Source organism: Notolepis coatsorum, assembly GCF_963971535.1.
Source record: "Notolepis coatsorum genome assembly, chromosome: 3".
In the NCBI taxonomy this organism is placed as follows: domain Eukaryota; kingdom Metazoa; phylum Chordata; class Actinopteri; order Aulopiformes; family Paralepididae; genus Notolepis; species Notolepis coatsorum.
In genome coordinates, this window is record NC_140167.1 from 35,243,721 (window position 1) to 35,263,654 (window position 19,934).

The window sequence follows — 19,934 nt, forward strand, 5'->3', positions numbered from 1 at the left end:
GTGTGTCAATGATAATGTTCACTGCGTTTGGAGCAATAATATAATTGCTAGGTTCAACACAGCCAAGGCATAGGTGTGTCAATGATAATGTTCACAGCGTTTGGAGCAACAATGTAATTGCTAGGTTCAACACAACTCTTCCACATCTACACCCTCCATCTTGTCCCAGTCAGCCGTTGCCCCAACTGGAGCTCCTTTTGCGGCTGAGTCACTGGTCGCAGGCAGTAGTAAACAATGGAGTCAACAGTCAGAAGCACAGTTGTACAGTTGGCGTGTAGCAGTATGATTACAATGATACTGTCCCCAGCAGGGGTTAGTGAAGAAGAAATTACCTATATTTATAACCTTTTGGGTGGGGGCGCGAGTGCGGGGATTTTTGGCTAGTGAAAATGCTGAGTGGCTAGTGACTTTGGAAAACCACTAGCCACAGTGGCTAGTGAGCCAAAAAGATAACGTCAAGCCCTGAAAGTATGGCTTCTTACTCATTAGTGTACCGTAAAAAAGTGTGACCCGAGATAAGTCACGTTTATTAATTGTATTGTGTACAGTTTGTATGTATACATTTTGTAGTCTGTCACAGAAGGATTAGCCTTGAGCCATTCTTAACTCATTCTACGACAGCCACGAGAAAAGTCGGGTTAACTCGCCAACCGCTCAGCACCAATCACGAGAAAACTCGGGTTTTAATCGTTATTTCTTTTATTAGCTATATCCATTCATTTTCATCCATCCAGCCTGATGTTATCGTTGGGAATGGGTCTGAGCTCGCAAAAGGGCAAATACCGCCGAAATGGTGTAGTTTCTTTTCTGGGACGATCCAAGCCGTGCCGGCGGGGTTTAGGTGCTCAGGCGAGGTAGGCCTTTGCAACGATGGTATGGAACAGTAACCCCGCCCGCCCGTTCATGTGTAACGGTCGGTAATGTGGGACGGACCTCCACGAGCAGTATTTGGAATGGCGATCAGATAATTGGATTATTTCTTTTGCATTACATCAGAGACAAGGTAAGAACACTATATATAAAACCTTGCGTTGATCTGATATTTCTTTCTACCACGATCGACGCTGTCTCTGTGTGTGTGTGTGGCTGTGTGCCGTTGGGTGCAGGAGGTGGCAGCGGGAGCCCCGCGGTCCAGGGCTCTTTTCATTCTTGCATGAGGAAGGATAATAATGATGATCTAGCATTGATTTCAGGAAGATTCGATAATCAGGCTAAAAATTACAACGTGTTTAGTGTATTCCACTAAAGGGCTATTATCGCGTCTTTCCCTGGAATTACTCAGAAGCACCCAAACTATATTCATATTCAAAAACGGTATAAAACGGAAATGTACCGATGAAAAAACAATCTGTTTCGTGGATGTTGACTGGAAGCAACTCACTGACAACCGACGGGTGTATTAGACCTATAGATATAATATAAGATATATTTTAAGCACTCGCAAGTGAACAAAGCGCCCCATTGACTTACAGCGCTGGCGTAATAGCGCCCTCTGGCGCATTAAGCAATGGCGCAGAATGAATTAAGGCAGCTTGTTTATATATGTTATTATTATTTAAAAAATGTCATTGTTTATTTATTGTTGTATGGCTGTGCCAAATTCTCTTTAAATGTTATCTTTTAGTAGGTAACTAATAGTAGAGAAATCAAACATGTAGTTACAGTGATAGAATGACACTTCATGTGTTACAGTATAATTCTATGGTTAAACTACAAATATGTTAAGATATAACTGTACAGATTGCCTTTCTAGCTTAGTGACAAGCAGTAAGTACTCTATTTTAACAATATCCCTGTTTAAAAAATTAATAAAAAAAAAAACAGAAATAGCTACAGTAGCAACACTAGCAAGTGATGAGGCATTACGGCCTTTGTTTATGAAGGTTGGCAGGGTTACCAGCCCGCAAGGCATGATGGTACGAAATATAATGCAGAGACAAAATGTCAGTCGAGGAAATTGACTGAAATATTTATTTGGAAATTAGTTTTTATTACAATGGATAAAAACTGGGGTTGGGGTATAGGTAGGACATCTCCTAATAGACACATCCCCTTGCTGATGGCCAATTGCGTGGGCAGAGATGGTGTCTGGACACCACACACAACCGCAGCAGCCTGTGGGGAAATTAGGGCGGTCCCCTGACCTACCAGCACAGAGAGAGAAGCAATAGCAAAACTCACCTTTTTAGTAGAGCCTTCTGTTGACTTTTTATTAAAAAAATCTTTTACCAATTTCTTTTATCAGTTTTATTTATTCTATATTTCTCTATGTTATTCTATGTTTAGTCTTGCTTACAGGGGGGAACTGTACAACTGTACAAGCAAAACTGTACATTGGAATATCGACAAAACTAGGGATGCTCGATATTGGCTTTTTTACCGATACCGATATTCCGATATTGTCCAACTCTTAATTTCCGATACCGATATCAACCGATATCAACCGATACCGATATATGCAGGGTTTCCCCGTCCAAAAAACTGAATAATTTCAGGTAACTAATCATTTCACTGGATATATATATAACAAATATTGTTATTTTTTTTATTTTTTTTAAACCGATACCGATATTTTCCGATATCACATTTTACTGCCGATATCGGCCGATAATATCGGTCGGCCGATAATATCGGACATCCCTAGACAAATCCATACTTGGTAGAAGAGGGTCTCGTGTATTCTTGGGTTAGGTCATTTACTGTACATTGGAGGGGGTTGGGTTAGGACATTTACAGGGGCCAGTTTCGAATTGCAGTCTCCCGTAGGTGTTCTTTGAGAGTGGTTTTGAAAGTGGGTAGTGATTCACATTCCTTTACAGCTGTGGGTAGGGCGTTCCACATTGATGTGGCATAATTGCTAAACGTGTTTAGTCCCTTGTTTGAGCCGAATCTGGGTTTAACATGATTTGTGGAGCTCCCTCTGGTGTTGTGGTCGTGGTATTCACTGACCTTTTGGAAGTATTTTGACATGTACATGGGTACCTTAGTCGTGTAGTGTATCTTGTAGACCAGGCCCATTGCAAGTTGCTGTACTCTGTCGTCTACTCTAAGCTATCCTAGGTGGATGGCCATCCATTAGTGAAACCTCAAAAAGTGGTTGAATCCTCTGTTGGTTCTGGCCATGGTCAGTCCCACAGAGGCAATCAATTGATCGAGGAAATACCTTAATCAGTGGCTTGCTGTTCACAGTTAAATATCCAAGCATATGCATGTGAGTCTTGAAGAAATCACTTAACTGGGGAATCTGTCCTAGTGAGTGGATCTCTGAACCTGCAGCAGTGTAGTTCAAGTTTTGTTTTATGTGTCACATATAAGGTACATTACAGTGAAATGCTTGGTTCAGTATGAGCCTCCTGAGATTGTGCTTCATACATTAGAAAAGTAAAAAGAATAAAGACCAAACACTATACAAAATATACAATGTACAAAACTAAAGTACAAAATGCAAACAAATGCAAAAAATAGATAGAGTATAGTGCAAATATTTTAGTAATGAATAGATCAAATATGGTGTAGTGTTAAAAGTGTTCAAAGTGTCTAAAGTGAATGTTGAAGGTGAATGTTTAAATTGAGTGTGTGCATGTGGATGTGTGTGCAATGAATGTAGAATGGATGGGTTAGTGTTGCATAGAGTCCCCATTGAATCAGCCTGTTCCTTATCCTTGTACCGCCCTTTTGCCTCTATCACTGTTCTCCGGAGGTTGTAGAGCGCCGCCGTATAGATGGTTTGAAGATGGAAGATGGTGGATACTAGGCCTGTCCCGACTAAGGATTTGTATAGTCGACTTTGATTGGCCAAAATGTGCCGATAGTCGACTGGTATTGGGTGGTGCTTAATGTCTGAAGGAGTCGACTGAAGGCTTGTCCTCTGCGAAAGCATGCAATTGCTCCACTGATGGATACATCTTGATATTTGTGTGTGTTCATTAGACAAGTCAAGTCAAGTCAAGTCAAGAGTTTTAATTGTCACGGCATACAGGTATACAATGAAATGCGGGTGGTCTTGCCCGCAACGATGTGCAATACAGTGGTACAACATATAATAGAATAAAAAAATGAAAAAACAACATTGTGCAGTAAACAGGTAACATGGTATCTCGGTATCTGTACATAGTTATTTACAGAGCATATGGGACATGCTAGTTAGCTTTGGTAGTGCAATACACTGTTCCTGTTATTCTAATTTAAAGTGTCCTTTCCTTTGGCCATAAGTGTGCGTGTGTGCGACATGACATGAGTGTGTGCCCGCTCATGTTAAAGTGTTAAGTGGCTGCTCGTGTGTGAGCGTGCACAGCGTGCGTGTCGTGTGTGTGATCATGTGTGCTTGTGTGTGGATAGTTCAATGTTCTGAGCACTCAATGTTCATTGTTCATGGCTCTGATGGCCTGGGGGAAGAAGCTGAGCCTAAGCCGCTCTGTCCTAGTAGCTGGGGTTCGCAGGCGTCTGCCTGACCTTAGCAGCTGAAACAGGCTGTTATTGGGGTGGTGAGGGTCTTTCATTATCCTGCAGGCTCTGGATTTGCACCTCTTGTTGTATAGAACCTGTAGGGGGGGTAGTGCAATACCCGTGGTACGCTCGGCTGAGCGCACCACTCTCTGTAGGGCCTTCTTGTCCTGTGCCGTGCTGTTTCCATACCAGGCAGTGATGTTTCCGGTCAGGATGCTCTCTACAGCTCCTGAGTAGAAGGACTGGAGTATCTTCCCCGATACTCTGAACTTCCTTAACTGTCTCAGGTGGTAGAGGCGCTGTTTCGCCTTCTTTACTACTGTGTCTATGTGTGTTGACCATGTCAGGTCCTCTGAGATGTGGACCCCCAGGTACTTAAAGCTGCTCACCCTGTCCACGGTAGCCCCGTTAATCATCAGTGGTGTGTGCGTCTCCTGCTGTCCTCTCCTATAATCCACGATCAGCTCCTTGGTTTTACCAATGTTCAGGAGCAGGCTGTTGTCCTGGCACCAGCGTTCCAGTACCTCAACCTCCTCCCGGTAGGCCTTCTCGTCGTTGTCCGAGATCAGCCCCACCACCACCGTGTCGACTCGTCTGCGAACTTCACTATGGAGTTGGAGCTGAACTTGGCCACACAGTCGTGTGTGTAGAGTGAGTACAGCAGGGGGCTCAGAACACAGCCCTGGGGGGACCCGATGCTCAGGGTGATGGTGTTGGAGGTCTGACCCCCCACCCTGACCGCCTGGGGTCTTTCGCTCAGAAAGTCCAGTACCCAGGCGCTCAGGGCGGAGCTCAGACCTAGCTCGATCAGCTTGTCCACCAGTCTGGTGGGGACTATGGTGTTGAACGCTGAGCTGTAGTCAATGAACAACAGTCTCACATAGACGGGTGAAATCCTCTTTCAGTGCCTCTGTGCCCGTTTTCTTAAGCAGTTAGCCTCGCTGGTATGGATGCCATTAGCCTTAGCCACGCTTCTAGGCCTATTTGCTTTTGGAAAGAATGATACAAAAGATTTTTTTTTTTTTTTTTATTATTTATTAGACTAAGAGGTTGGCAGTCGACTACGGCTCCTTTCGATCGATTAGTCAACTATTCGACTAGTCGGGGTCAGCCCTAGTGGATACTGGATCTGACGTTGTAGATGTAGAACGAGCTGTATGCTGTTGTGAGACCTGCCTCTGCGTGCTGTGGGCGCCTACCCTGGAGTCGTCATCTGCCCCCATCCTGGGCTGCCATCATAAAGCCCAGGTCATTACATCATCATCCACCTATGAGAGACTAGGAACAAGGCATATCATCCCACAATCAATTCAAACCACCCACAGCTGGGTACACTCATTCACTAATTAGTCAGTTTTAACAGTCCTGGGCGCGTGCTTCATTACTTCAGGCAACCTTCTTGCGTTCAGCGCCCCACGTGACCACGCCTAGCACGCCCCCGCGGCAGCGCCAGAGCGGCAGAGGCAGGCGGCAGCTGGCAATTAACCTAGCAATTACGAAATAGTTGTCTACTGTAAGTACACAAGAATATTACGTACTAATGCTAGATACAGTACCACCAGACCCGGCGCCATGGGCGGGCATTGGGGGGCCTGGCCCGCCCACTGAGTCAGCTGTGCCCACCCTGACATTTTTTTTTTTTTTTTTTTTTTTTTCAATCAAAGTCGACTATCCACATCCTTAGTCGGGGACAGCCCTAGTGGGCACTGATGTCAACAACAACACTACTGAAGCTAGCACGGCACTCTGTGAGAATTCGTTTTCTACCCTCAAGAACATCTTTACAGAACATCGCCTTAGTATGCTTCATCGACGCAAGGCCAATTTAATTCAGTTGGCATTTGAGAAGGACTTAACAAAAAAGTTCAGGAATGAGTGGAGGGGCAGTGTTTTAAGAAGATTTCACTCTGTCCCCAAACGCCGCTTGCTGCTCTACTAATGATGGTGAGTAGCCTGTGGAGGAATTTTGTTTGCTTTTTTATGCACCTTATTTTTGTCAGTTCAGTTCAGTTTGTCAGTGAATTCAGAAGTGTTGAATAAATGGAGACTTTTCAAAGATATAGAATAGAATAGAATAGAATAGAAATGTATTATCCTGAGGGAAATTTGACACTCCAAATCACTCAACATTAAACATTTAGACAGAACAAGTCACGAATAAGAATAACAAAACAAATGGCCTAAGAATAGAATAAAATGAAATAGAATAAAAATAGAATAAAAGATACAGTAAATAAATACAGTAAAAATATACTGAAGTCTACAGGTGTAATATTGCACAGTGCTGTTTAAAAAGTAAAAGTCCAGGAAGATGGTAACTGTCACTCTGTGCTCAGTGATGCAGTGAGGCACAGTGATGCATTGTATAGTCTGATGGCTGTCGGAATGAAGGACTTCCTGTGCCGTTCAGTGCTGCATTTAGATAGTGTGAGCCTATAACAATACATGCTCCTCCTGTCAGCCAAGTCTGTGTATAGTGGGTGGGAGGGGTTTTCCCTGATGGCCTGGAGCTTAGCAAGGCTCTTCCTCTCCGCCACCCTCGCTAGGGCGTTCAGCTACACCCTAACCACGCTACTGGCCTTCCTGACCATCTTATCCAGCCTGTCTGTGTCCCCTGCTCTCAGTCCGCTGCCCCAGCAGGTCTGTTATATATATCCGTTCAGTCTGTTTTTGTATAAGTGAATGTTCTTAAGATAGAGAAATTCGATTTTTCAATTGCCTCTCTGCTGTTTAGTTCAGCACCGTGGGCAGCGCCAAGCAAGCCACAGCGCCGTTGTCCCAGCTGAAACGTATAAAAGGGAACCTGTGTTGAAAAACCATTGTGCCCCCCCCGAGAACATTTTATGCCCCCCCACTAATTTGTTTCTGCAGCCTGGTCTGAGTACCACCCTGTTAACTGCAATAATGCCACTAGCCAAAGTAATGCTAGCTAACATTAGTTTGTCGATAATGACAGAACTACTGTATCAGGTTTCCAGTGGCTCAGCTGCATCTTTTTTGACTGAGACTTGTATATTGGTTATTTTATTTCAGATTAACCATATTGTGTTCAACCAGACCAATTGTGCGTGTATCTGTGTGGACCTGCCTCATGTCAGCTTATTGCCGGAGCCCCGTAGTATATTTTTATAGCACTTTTATCCAAAGCACTTCATTTTTGCTCCTCACATTCCTCACATTCACACACCGACGGTGGAGGCAATTATGCAAGGTGCCGACCTGCTCATCGGGAACACGTAGGGGTTAAGTGTCTTGCTCAAGGGCACTTTGACACGCTGCCCGGGAGGAGCGGGAATTGAACTGGGAATCTTCGGTTTACCAGACAACCGCTTTACCTCCTAACCACTGTCTCCCGATATAAGAAGCATATTCATCAATATGAAGACAGTGTGATGAAATTATTAAACCTAAAAAGATCAAATTAAATTATACATTAAATGCAACAATTGTTCTAAAGCTCTACTTGAATCAGGAATGGAAAAACAAAATTATTAACAGGCACCCAGAAAAGTGGCAATTTTTAAACTTGAACTTGAGGACTGCATACTTTTCTTGAAAAGCGTATCTTTATACTTTATACTTATAGCACATGCATTAGCCTGGTCTCTTTTGAAAGATAACATTCTGAAGTTTGTTACACAATAAAGAGAAATCACTTTTAGTGCTAATGAAATAGAGTAACATAGGGCTGAACTTGAGTTGTACTTGTAATTGTGTACTCACGTTTTTCTGTAGTAGTTGCAATATCCAAAGAAATATAAGCTGGAAAATAAGCAGGTCCATAGCCCAAAGTCTTATGTAGTATATGTCCATAAATATCCATTCAAGTGAAAAAAGTAGTAGAACGCGCTCACCTCACTAGACTTGACACTGGGTGCTGTAACCTGATATCATACATAAAAAATAGGGAAACAATGTCCAGGCACGCACTCCAGGTTTTTCCAAATTTATTGGCAGCCTGTAATCATGACGTTTCGGTGTGAACACACCTTCTTCAGAATGGCTTGCAACAGAATGGCTTGCAACGATGCAAGCCATTCTGAAGAAGGTGTATTCACACCGAAACGTCATGATTACAGGCTGCCAATAAATTTGGAAAAACCTGGAGTGCGTGCCTGGACATTGTTTCCCTATTTTTTTATAAATATCCATTCAGAAATGGGTTATTTAGAGCAATTTTGGTAAACTGTGTACAAAAAAGAAAGTTCTCCAGTAATCCATTTCCTCATTGACCGTGTGTTTTTCACTTCCTGTTTTTGCTCGTAAATGTTCACCTAGATCCCTGATTCGCACAACCCCTGGGGTATCCTTGGAAAGCTATATACATAATGTTGGTCTTCTCATAAAAAAAATATTAGATTGGAGTCTTTTCCTGCCTTTGGTCCGCTTTGCATCCACATCTCAAATGAACCGCAGCAGGGTTCACTTGCAAGAGTGAATGAGCTTTCACACCACCCCAAACCAACCGGACTATCCGAGGAAATTAAATCTTATTATATTTTATCACAGTATCATGAGCATGTCTTGTCAGTGGACAAGTAGACAGTGGACAGGCAGAGATGCAGTCCCTACTATGCAAAGTGTCTTTTCCCTCCTGGATGATAATAATAATAAAGCATTTGATTTATAATGCGCCCTTCAAGACACTAAAAAAAAAAGTCCACAAATCGGTGAATGAAAAATTATATAGGATCAAATGAAAACTACTTGCTAAAAATCGATGTTTAAAAGTACTAAAAATCAAAGAAAAATACCAAACATAACAAACCTTCAGCACAGACAATGGGGATGCTGCCAAAAAGATTCTTTATTGTCATTGTTACAACGAAATGTAGGTGCTAGCCGACACAGTCCTAGATCTTAATATAAACAGTATTAAAAACAGCTGGAGGCGAGACACTGAGGCAGAAAGGCGTAGAATAGGGCCCAAAGCGTGCTGGATGGAGAAGAGTCGGCCTATGCTCCGCTTTGAGTTAAGGGGCCAAGAAGAAGAAGATCAGTTGGGCTGCTCAACCCAACTCAACTTCTGGGTCGGGGGTCAGTTGGCCTATCTAACCCAACTCAACTCAATATAGAATGCTCCGTCATTGTTACAATGAAATTTAAGAAAAATGCAGTCCTAGGTGCTAGCCGTCACAGTCCTAGATCTTAAAAATATAAAAACATCCTAAACACAGTATTAAAAATATAAAAACATCCTAAACACAGTATTAAAAATATAAAAACAAGAGTAAGACATAAACAACATTAGCATAAACAGGGGGGTGGAAGCACTATGCCTTAATGTTGTGCATGGGGGGGGGGGGGGGGGGTGCAAGGGAGACTGTCGACTCTTGGTCAGGGTTAGACAGTCAACTCTTCGCCAGATGACGACTTGTTGGCTGTGGCTGTGGCTGTGCCAATGACACAGTTGTTCACCTGTAACAAAATAAAAACACTTATTAAAAGGTCAACATCGTAGCTGCAGGTTTCAACAAGTTACATTTAATACCTCTTAGAGCAAAAGAATGCCAAATTCACAACTATACAAAAAAAGAAAAAAAACACTGCAAGACATGGCCAGATTACAAGCTCTGGAATGCATGATGTGACGAATTCTCCATATTAGGGATGTGCATGACAACCAAAATCATTTTTGAATTTTTATTATATTAAATAGTTATTTTCTGCTTCTCAAAGGGTATTGCACATAAATAGGCACTTCAGAATCGGAAGTTCAGATAATCCTTCAGAACGTTGATCAGCTCAGCTGACAGACAATAAATCAAAATGACACCATTCACCATCGTATCCTATAATAACAGCATTGCATTGGCCCATCAACCAGTTTTAATAAAACAGAAACAGTAGCATGTGCATCTTTTAGATAAATTAGGCTGCCTCTAAATATAAAAATGAATTAAGAAGAATGGTGGTTTGCTTCTCATTAAAAAAAAAAAAAATTAAGATAAATATTTGACTCAGACATGAAAATCGAATGTGGTGACTGTCAAGACTATTCAAAAATTCTAATATTCTAACTCATCCCTACTCTATATTAGAAAGTCAAACTGAAGGTCACTGACCTTGCTGGCAAATCGCAGAGAGTTGACAGTTTCCCCAAAGCTGTCCAGCTCCGGGGAGATGTTGACGAACAACAACCTGCAGGGGAAATAATAAGTTATTTTTTTTTATTATTATTATTTTTTACAGCAGTTACAGGGATAAACAAAAACATGCTAAAAATATTACCACCATAAATGTTTAGCCACTGAAGCCGAAATCTGGCTCTGGCGAAAGTTGTCACACTTTACTAACATCCTCCTATATCCAGCCCATCTGCTAAAGTTACATCTATGACTCCTGCCCATCCCTAGTATGCATTCATGAGTCAAAATAAATAAAGAGTCCATCAAAACTGAAAGAAGTCAAGTAAGTGAAGCCTACATCTTGCTGTTCCCTCCCAAGCAGCCCTGCAGCAGGTAGGTCAGCTTGCTGCTCCTATAGGGAATATGGCTATCCTGAAAGACAAGACCACAAACTTAAGACAAACGAAGCACAAAAAAAATTGGTGGCAAATCTAACTAGTTATGAAATGTACTTGTGGATAATTGGATACGTGAATGTTTTAGTTTAAATAAGTGATAGTCTAGGTGTAACTGAGGGGTACAATTCCCTGACTGTATTGATAAGTATGGTATCATTAAACCACTACCGCTTTATGTACTTTAATTACTGGCCATACAGTACATGATATATAAATATGATGAACACTTCCCAAAATGAATCGGTTCCACACAAAGTGGTAATTAAGTATTTATTGCAGCAAAAGGTACATAATATACTTCTCTATTTTACTTTGGATGCGCTTATAAGGCAAAGGAATGTGCGTAGGCAAATCAATAATGAATGTCCATTCTCTGGTTACGCAGGAGGTAATTATACAACCTGAATCTTAGGGAATTATATCTATGGTACACTAGTAATATATAGCGGGAGATACTGGAAGGGTCCCCCCGGTTGTAAGCCAGCAGGGGTAGAGGATCTGTCGGTAGTAGAGAGTCTGGTCAACGATGACTAAGGAGACTCCAAGTACAGGAGACGGTGCAATAGTCTCTTGATCCACAGACGAATACAGCTGTTCTCCGTAGACTGTAGCTCCACAGTGAAGAAAGCTAGCCGGCCTCAGGCTCTCTGAGGCGCAGACTCGACGTGGCTCCTCACAGGGTAAATCCCACACGTGTAGGCGTCGGCGATTCTCCGCTCCATAAATCACAGGACCAAAACAAATATAATACAGCCGCAAAGGGCTATGTAGTCATCGGGTAGATTAATCCAGTGTACATGTCCACACGGTTCTCGTCTAGGTCTCCTCGGGTGAAAGCGCCATGAAAGCAGACCAGCCTGGATAAGCACTCTAGCTGGTACGAGGAAGCGTTGGTGATGCTGGTCACTGTAGAACTTTAGCCGCACGATACACTATACACAAATAGACTATTACTGACTTAATAGAAATATGTCGCACTCGACGGTATAGCGCCAAACTCTGACAATTCAGTTATTAATTCGCACGCGGTCTCAATGCTCTATTTGGGGCCAAACAGGCCATACTTCACCGCACGGAGTATCGTGGGTGAGGCTTCAACTTATTGGGTAACTCTACTTCTGTATTCACCTGCGCCATATTTATATGCACGGCGAACAATCTAGTGCCAACCTCATTTCTGTCTCGTATCCCTGGGCAAGGCCGGGCATGTACAGACATGTCTTGACGGTGGCCTTGAACCCGACTCTGGAGGCATGGCCCTGGCGCCTGTGGACCGCTGTCCAATAGGAGAATGAAATATTATGGTCTGTACTAGGCTAAAGGGATATTCCGTGTATATGTACAAGGAATATACAAGGGATATCAAACGATATACAAATACTATGCAATATATATCGATCAATAAATATATATATTCTGTTTAATCTGATCCTTTTAACACTAGGTGTTTATGTAGGCCTGATGACATTTATGTAGGCCTGACGACATGTTCAAGTGAGGATGGTCCGACGAGAGCTTAATGCAACTCAAGTAGAACTACCATGTACATGATCACAGGAGATATACTTTTAACTAGGGATGTCTGATATTATCGGCCGATATTGGCATTAAAATGTGATATCGGAAATTATCGGTATTCAAAAAAGAAATTCTCATTTATTTAACCCTGCAACCCTGGTTGATATCGGTATCGGAAATTAAGAGTTGGACAATATCGGTATAGGTAAAAAAGCCAATATCGAATATCCCTACTTTTAACCAAAAGGTCGTTTGTTGACAGATCAATATGTATAAAGCATGCAACGACTCCATGCATACACAAACACAATCTCCTGCGTTGGTTATTGGGCTGAAGGTAGACTTTTTTTACAACTCATTTTGAGAGACCTAGTCCACAACACTGTGGTTCCGACAGCTGGTTAGAAAACAGGCTGAAGTCCAGGAGGAGGAACCCAGAGTACAGAAAGCTACGGTCCAATCAGGTAGTTCCCGCTGCGCCTCATCATATCCAACCAAATACTGTGGCTCAACTAAGGGTAGTCTTGGATAAATTGAGGAAAATAGACATTGAAATCATAATCATGAATCTCTTCTTACCGAAGAAAATTCTCAATCAGTATCAGAGTACAAGCTCCGATACTAGATTGGCCATGTCATTGGTTATTTTAAAGACGAGGCTGATAAGTCAGTGCTCTACTCCCAATAAGACAAGTTTATTAAATAGACTTAGAACAGATTTGGCCAGCGTTTAAATGCTGGGGTAAGGAACTCTCGACCTCAGTACAGGGTTTTAAATGCTGGTGTGGCAGGAACTCTCAACCCCAGTACAGGGCCCCTCAACCTCAGTACAGGGTTTTAAATGCTGGGGTAGAACCTCTCGACCTCAGTACAGGGTTTTAAATGCTGGTGTGGCAGGAACTCTCGACCCCAGTACAGGACCCCTCAACCTCAGTACAGGGTTTTAAATGCTGGGGTGGCAGGACCTCTCAACCTCAGTACAGGGTTTTAAATGCTGGGGTGGCAGGAACTCTCGACCCCAGTACAGGACCCCTCAACCTCAGTACAGGGTTTTAAATGCTGGGGTGGCAGGACCTCTCAACCTCAGTACAGGGTTTTAAATGCTGGGGTGGCAGGAACTCTTGACCTCAGTACAGGGCAGGATGTGGTCTCACCTTGTTGGCCAGGGCATGGATGACCATGCCCAGGTTGGTGAGGGAGACATTGATGGCCGTCATCTCTTTGAAACGGTCCCCCTGCGACAGACTCTTGTCCACACGCTCACTGCCAGCCAAGTCCACCAGGCACAGAGAGGCTACAAACAGAGCGAGATACAGTGAAAATCATTGATAGCAATAGTTTGAAACAGAATAAAAGGGAAAGCCACTGGGTAGATGCTGTTGTCTAAAGTTACTAAAGCACCACGAGTGCAAACCCTGTTTAGCCCCAGTGGAAATTAAACACTATGCTCCATTTGTGCCAAGTGGCCATTCCAGCCTGATACTATGGCTGCTTTTATCCAAAGCGACTTACAAGTTATGTACGACAAGTCAGTAGGAAGGGTACAACTCAGTAACCATGTTCATCAAAGTGTTAAGACTTGGGTGCTAGTGTATGTTAGTATAATTAGGAATAGTGCAGAGTGTAAGAGGGTTATTTTTCTCTTCTTCAAAACAGTGAACAGCACAAATGACATGGAATCTGATATTTTCTATTGTGCCACTTTCACTCAGATACAGGTCAGATGTGTTTTAGCTGACCATGTTTACGTCCCATCTTCTTTATTGTTCATTTGCACATGAGTCAGTTCAGGAGCAGTGACCAGTTCACACTGGAATCTGACCCGAGCAATAAATTGAGCACCAAGGCTTGCCATGTGAATGTAGCCCATGACTGTACTTTTAGACTCTTTTATAAATCCCGTTAATGACATAACATGCGATAATGAGTAACCAGGGCCTTGATGTTTGAAATACGTAGAATATATCTATAATCATTACCTGTAGCAGCACTGTAGTCAAATGAAGGATAAGGCTTGACACTACTTCTAATCACCTTGAACCATCTGCTACTCTTTTTAAGCAACTTAAAATACTATCAATCTTTGATATGTATTTATGTTCAACTGCACTTTTAATTTAGATTTATTTCCTATTGTTTTCCATAATTGTTTTCATATCAAACTCCAGTATTCATTCATATCCAACAAGGCAATCAAATAATAATAATTTCTTCCGCACAACATTAGGTCAGTTCAGTATAAGATTTAGGTCCTACAATTTGGAATTCAAAACCCTCATCCAACAAAGATTGCTCAGCTTCAATCTCATAAAACCATTAATGTCACTTTGTTTTACAGTTTCATGTTAATTTGTTTAGACTAATATTAATGTTGGTTATTATAATGTTTTATGAACTTATTTCACTTTCCTTTTTTTTTATCCGATGATTTGCGGCCCTGTATAGCGCCGTCTGGGTCTCTTGCCTCTACTCAGCACCTTTATATACAATTTGTCATGGTCAATGTTTTCGATTTACAGTTTTGCTGAAATGGTGCAAAATAAAATAGATACTTACACTTGCACTTGACGTCCCTGCCGACATGCCGCCCCTCGACGTCCAGCTTGAAGATGGAGTGCGAGCGGGAGGAGTGCTCGTTCACGTTGGTCCTCGTCGTGGAGCGGCTCCGATTGGCCTGAGCGATCAGGTTGTACACCTGGCAGACAGGAGGGGGTGAGAAGGACATGTACAATTTTACTCAAACAGAGTACATTTAACCAACTGAGTAAAATTGTACTCACTTGGGCTCAAATGGACTCAGTTTGAGTAAAATGTACTCAAAACGGATCAATTTATACCCATCTACCTACCTCATACTATAGTCCACCCATATACTTATACTGATTATATATATTAAGGCTGTCAAAGTTAACGCACGATTCCATTGACGCCACTATTTTTTTTAACTCACGATTAACTTTTTTAATCAGTACTAGCAAGGGTGCCCCCAAATATTTCTCTCTACTAGCACAGGCTATTTTTAGGGGCAATATGCTACGCCCTCGTAGCACTGTCCAGCCCTGTGATACTATGTTTGTTTCTGACGCAAAGTGTGTGTGAGAGATAGAGAGAGAGAGAGATGAGGAAGGGGTGAGAGAAAGAGCTGGGAGAGTGTGTGTGAGAGAGGGGGGGGCGGGGGGGGGGGGGGGGGTGAGTCGTCAGCCCGTGTGGGTGAATGTAACAAGTTCCTAACATTTTCATTCCCCTATTATTTCATGCACTTTATTCATAGTTTTAAATTATTATTTTCTTTTAAGTTATTTTGTGCATCACTCCGTTTTGAATTTGATGCACATTTGCAATGCATGAGGGTCATCCTTTTGTGTTAAATGGCTGCATAAAGCAAGCATTTGTTGACTCATGTTGATTAGATGAGAAAATAATGCGATTAAATATTTTAATCAATTGACAGCATATAGCACTAATATATATATCCACATCAGTCTGTACATTGCTGCATATAATCCTTTCACCACATCTATAGATATCTCTTACTAGTTACATTGCTGGCCAGTATGACTTACCAGTGTCTTTATACCTGTACACATTTAATAATACAACTCTGTTGTACATACAGTACATGTCATTAGCACTGTTGTACATACAGTACATGACATTAGCACCATTACTCAGTAGTACTAATTTGGGTGAATGAGGATTTTATTTATTTATTGTAAAGTGCTTTGGATAAATGCACCATCAGTTGAATCACCTGTACATTGTATATTCACACTTTACAGTTACATTTGCACTCTGGTTGGATGCTAAACTTATTTTCGTTGTACTGTACTTGTGCTGCACGACGACACTACATTTAATCTCCCCTTTTAGGGAATTATGGCTACAGCTTCTTAGTCAATTAACCTTAGGACCTAGCTATATTTTCAGAAAATTCACCTAAAAATAAATACCTACCTAAGTAAATGGAAGATTGCTCCACTTCTATAAGGTCAATTTGCATGTTCTTGGCATCCAAGGACCTCAGGGAATGTAATTCCCAGTGTCAGAAATATTGCATCTGGTTCATTACAATTTACTCAAGCCTATAGTAACAAGGAGAATATACATTTTCTTTTTCCCCCCTCTCATCTTTGACACCATGCTAACATTGACCAGATGTGAAAAAGACGCCACTGACTGAGCTCATTCAGCACCTTCTTGAGATCAGGTGTACAAAGAAATATAAATAAAGGGCAGATGATTTTGTAGATAAGTACTGAATTTTGCCATCCGGACACATAAGTATGAAGTCTTCCATTTACTTATGTATAGGGCTTAAAATCATTGGTAAACAAATTTAGTGCTGAAAATACACACGTTTATTGCCGTTTTGACAGAGTTACGCAACATTAAATACGTTCCGTATTGATCGATTTATGGCGCGATATGAATCTCTGCCCTGTACCGGGCCTGTTGGGCTTAATTGGTAATTTCTTGAAATGGGAGCATGTAGGAAAGACAATTTTACAAGCTTGTCGATCAATGGACTCAAAATAATTTCTTTATGGAGGACAGCCCTAATCAAAATACACACAATGTACTAAATCTGGATAATGGTCCATGGTATAAAAATACAAACAACATACCAATTAGGGTACCTCTTGTGTATACCATTTAATTATATAATAATATTGTTTACAATTTCTCTCACATTCAGAGTTAATTATATAGTTTCATTTTTTCCTAATTTAATGTTTTTCTACCATTACCCTTCCCATAACTCCCCTACTGCTATGATGCCAGAATTTCCCCAAGGGGATCAATAAAGAATATTTATATACGCCTCAAGTTTCCTGGGTTAACCCTTTCACTGCGACAATACACAAGTTAACCCTTTCACGGCCGCACTACCAAACGGTAGTGTGATAGTAAAGGGTTAACCTTCTGTAGTGTGGCAGTGTAAGGATTAACCGGTCCTTCATCCTCCGAGATCCGTGTACCTGGTCCTCTGTGGTGACGCTCCTGTAGTCGAGGTTGGTCACGGAGATCTCGTTGGTGACGGACTTGCGGATCTCACACTGGCGCCTCTCCTTGGCCTTGCCAGTGTAGAGGAGGTCGCGGAGGGCTTCGTTATAGATCTCCACAAAGCTGGCAGTGAAGCGGTACTGAAGACGACAACATGGGGGACAGTTACAAAAACAATAATGAAAAGGCTGGGTGATTTTTTTTTTTAAACTAGAAACGCCAAGGAAATCATTCAAATAACCTTTGTTTTTATTTGACACAAATCAAACCAAGATGAATTTCCCTATTGGGATTGAAGTGCAAACCTAACTTTCACCAATCTTCACTTGATTAGTGCAATAACTTGCTTTTTCACAAAACTTTACTTAAAAAAATTAAAAGATGCCTCTTGATTAAAAGATGCCTCTTGATCATCAAACAAGAATGAATTTCCCTATTGGGATTAATAAAGTGCAAATCTAACTTTCACCAAACATCACTTTTTGTAAAATAAAGGACTCTCGATTATTATTTTTGAAAATCGATCACCCAGCCCTAACGAAAAGTAGTCTGGTCTTTTACACATCTTATTTACATTTAAGGTGATCCGGGATCAGTGATTGTGACAAAGACATTAAGTCAACCAGCTCCAACGATCCATCCAAGATAGTTAGTCTTCACTTGGAAAGGCTTCATAAATTACTGGCCCATGAGAGCGTTGTAGAGGACCGTTATAGTCAAATTACCTTTGGAAATATATAAATAGCCCTACAACCCAATATATATAGTATGCCCTACAACCATCCAATAATTAATATCTATATAATCATCATCTAGCCATGTAGGTGACAATATTTTATATAGGATGAGAAGCAAGCCACAGATTATATATATCCCTACAACCAGCAACCAAATTAACGGCATCTATAAATTCCATGAATGACTTAAACGAGTGTACAATCAACTGTTATTTACTGTGTTGGCCCTGAATTCTGATGTGTTCATTCAGGGCATGCCATACATTCTTGTGGACCTATACAAGGGAGACAAGAGTTGGTGCTCTCTAACAGGTGGTCTTAAATACCTAACCAGCTCATCATCTGACCTCCCAGCCCTGCTCCTCCAGGTGGTCTTAAATACCTAACCAGCTCCTCAACTGACCTCCCAGCCCTGCTCCTCCAGGTGGTCTTAAAGACCTAACCAGCTCCTCAACTGACCTCCCAGCCCTGCTCCTCCAGGTAGTCTTAAAGACCTAACCAGCTCATCAACTGACCTCCCAGCCCTGCTCCTCCAGGTGGTCTTAAAGACTTAACCAGCTCCTCAACTGACCTCCCAGCCCTGCTCCTCCAGGTGGTCTTAAAGACCTAACCAGCTCATCCACTGACCTCCCAGCCCTGCTCCTCCAGGTGGTCTTAAAGACCTAACCAGCTCATCAACTGACCTCCCAGCCCTGCTCCTCCAGGTGGTCTTAAAGACCTAACCAGCTCCTCAACTGACCTCCCAGCCCTGCTCCTCCAGGTGGTCTTAAAGACCTAACCAGCTCCTCAACTGACCTCCCAGCCATGCTCCTCCAGGTGGTCTTAAAGACCTAACCAGCTCATCAACCGACCTCCCAGCCCTGCTCCTCGAGGCTCCGGGCCACCTTGAAGACCTGCCGCACGGCTCTGGGGATGACTCCTCTGGTCTCGTCCTCCTCGCCTCCCTCCATGGTGAAGGTCTTCCCGCTGCCCGTCGGACCGTAAGCGAAGCAGCAAACATTGTAGCCATCCAGCACCGACTGCACCAGCTGAGATATCTCCTCAAATACCTGAGGGAACGGAGCGGAAAACAAGAGATCTCCTCAAACACCTGAGGGAACGGAGCAGAATACAGCCGAGAGAATAGAGATCTCCTCAAACACCTGAGGGAACGGAGCAGAATACAATTGTATTGGCCTATTAGTCATGGTGGTTTCATTAGAGATGTCTGCATCAATAGTCTATGAACGCTACATGAAGTGGGCGACATGTTGGCACAATTTGGAACTGCAAACAAACAAAACCCGCTATTTTAACTTTTAGTAAGTCTAAACTAGTTTAACACAACAAAGTGTTCACAGTGATGCTCACAGCCGACTAGCGTTTCTTCCTGCAACAACTCACGCCTCGCAGGATTTCAGAGTAAGATTTCTGTTTCAGTGGCACAAACGAGCACTTGGTGATAAGTACTTGAGTAATGGATTACTCGCCCCACCCTAGTATATAGCCTAGCAAATGGGTAGAGATAGGAAAATAAAATTGTTGATATATATATATACACAATTCATAAATGTTTTGCTAGAGTTTATTTCCCATCAATAAACTCAACAGGATATAACCCAATTACATGGTTAAACACACAAAACACAGATTAAGGGCTTTAAAGAGTTGGAATGTGTGATGTCATTATGATACACACTCCAGGAAGTATTAAATGCAGCTCA

The 19,934-nt window shown here is 42.1% G+C and overlaps 1 protein-coding gene across 1 annotated transcript in view; it reads right to left on the bottom strand.

The window, feature by feature from the left end:
* Nucleotides 1-9,789: 9,789 nt before the first annotated feature.
* The window catches only part of LOC311225765 (carboxy-terminal kinesin 2-like), a gene marked incomplete at both ends in the record, with an annotated part of 42,203 nt that continues 32,058 nt past the window's right edge, over nt 9,790-19,934 (bottom strand). Inside the window, 7 exons of the mRNA XM_084311159.1 lie at nt 9,790-9,864; nt 10,512-10,587; nt 10,873-10,946; nt 13,645-13,784; nt 15,047-15,185; nt 17,470-17,634; nt 19,083-19,280. Coding sequence (XP_084167285.1) covers nt 9,790-9,864; nt 10,512-10,587; nt 10,873-10,946; nt 13,645-13,784; nt 15,047-15,185; nt 17,470-17,634; nt 19,083-19,280 — 867 coding nt within the window. The remainder of the gene's footprint in view (nt 9,865-10,511; nt 10,588-10,872; nt 10,947-13,644; nt 13,785-15,046; nt 15,186-17,469; nt 17,635-19,082; nt 19,281-19,934) is intronic.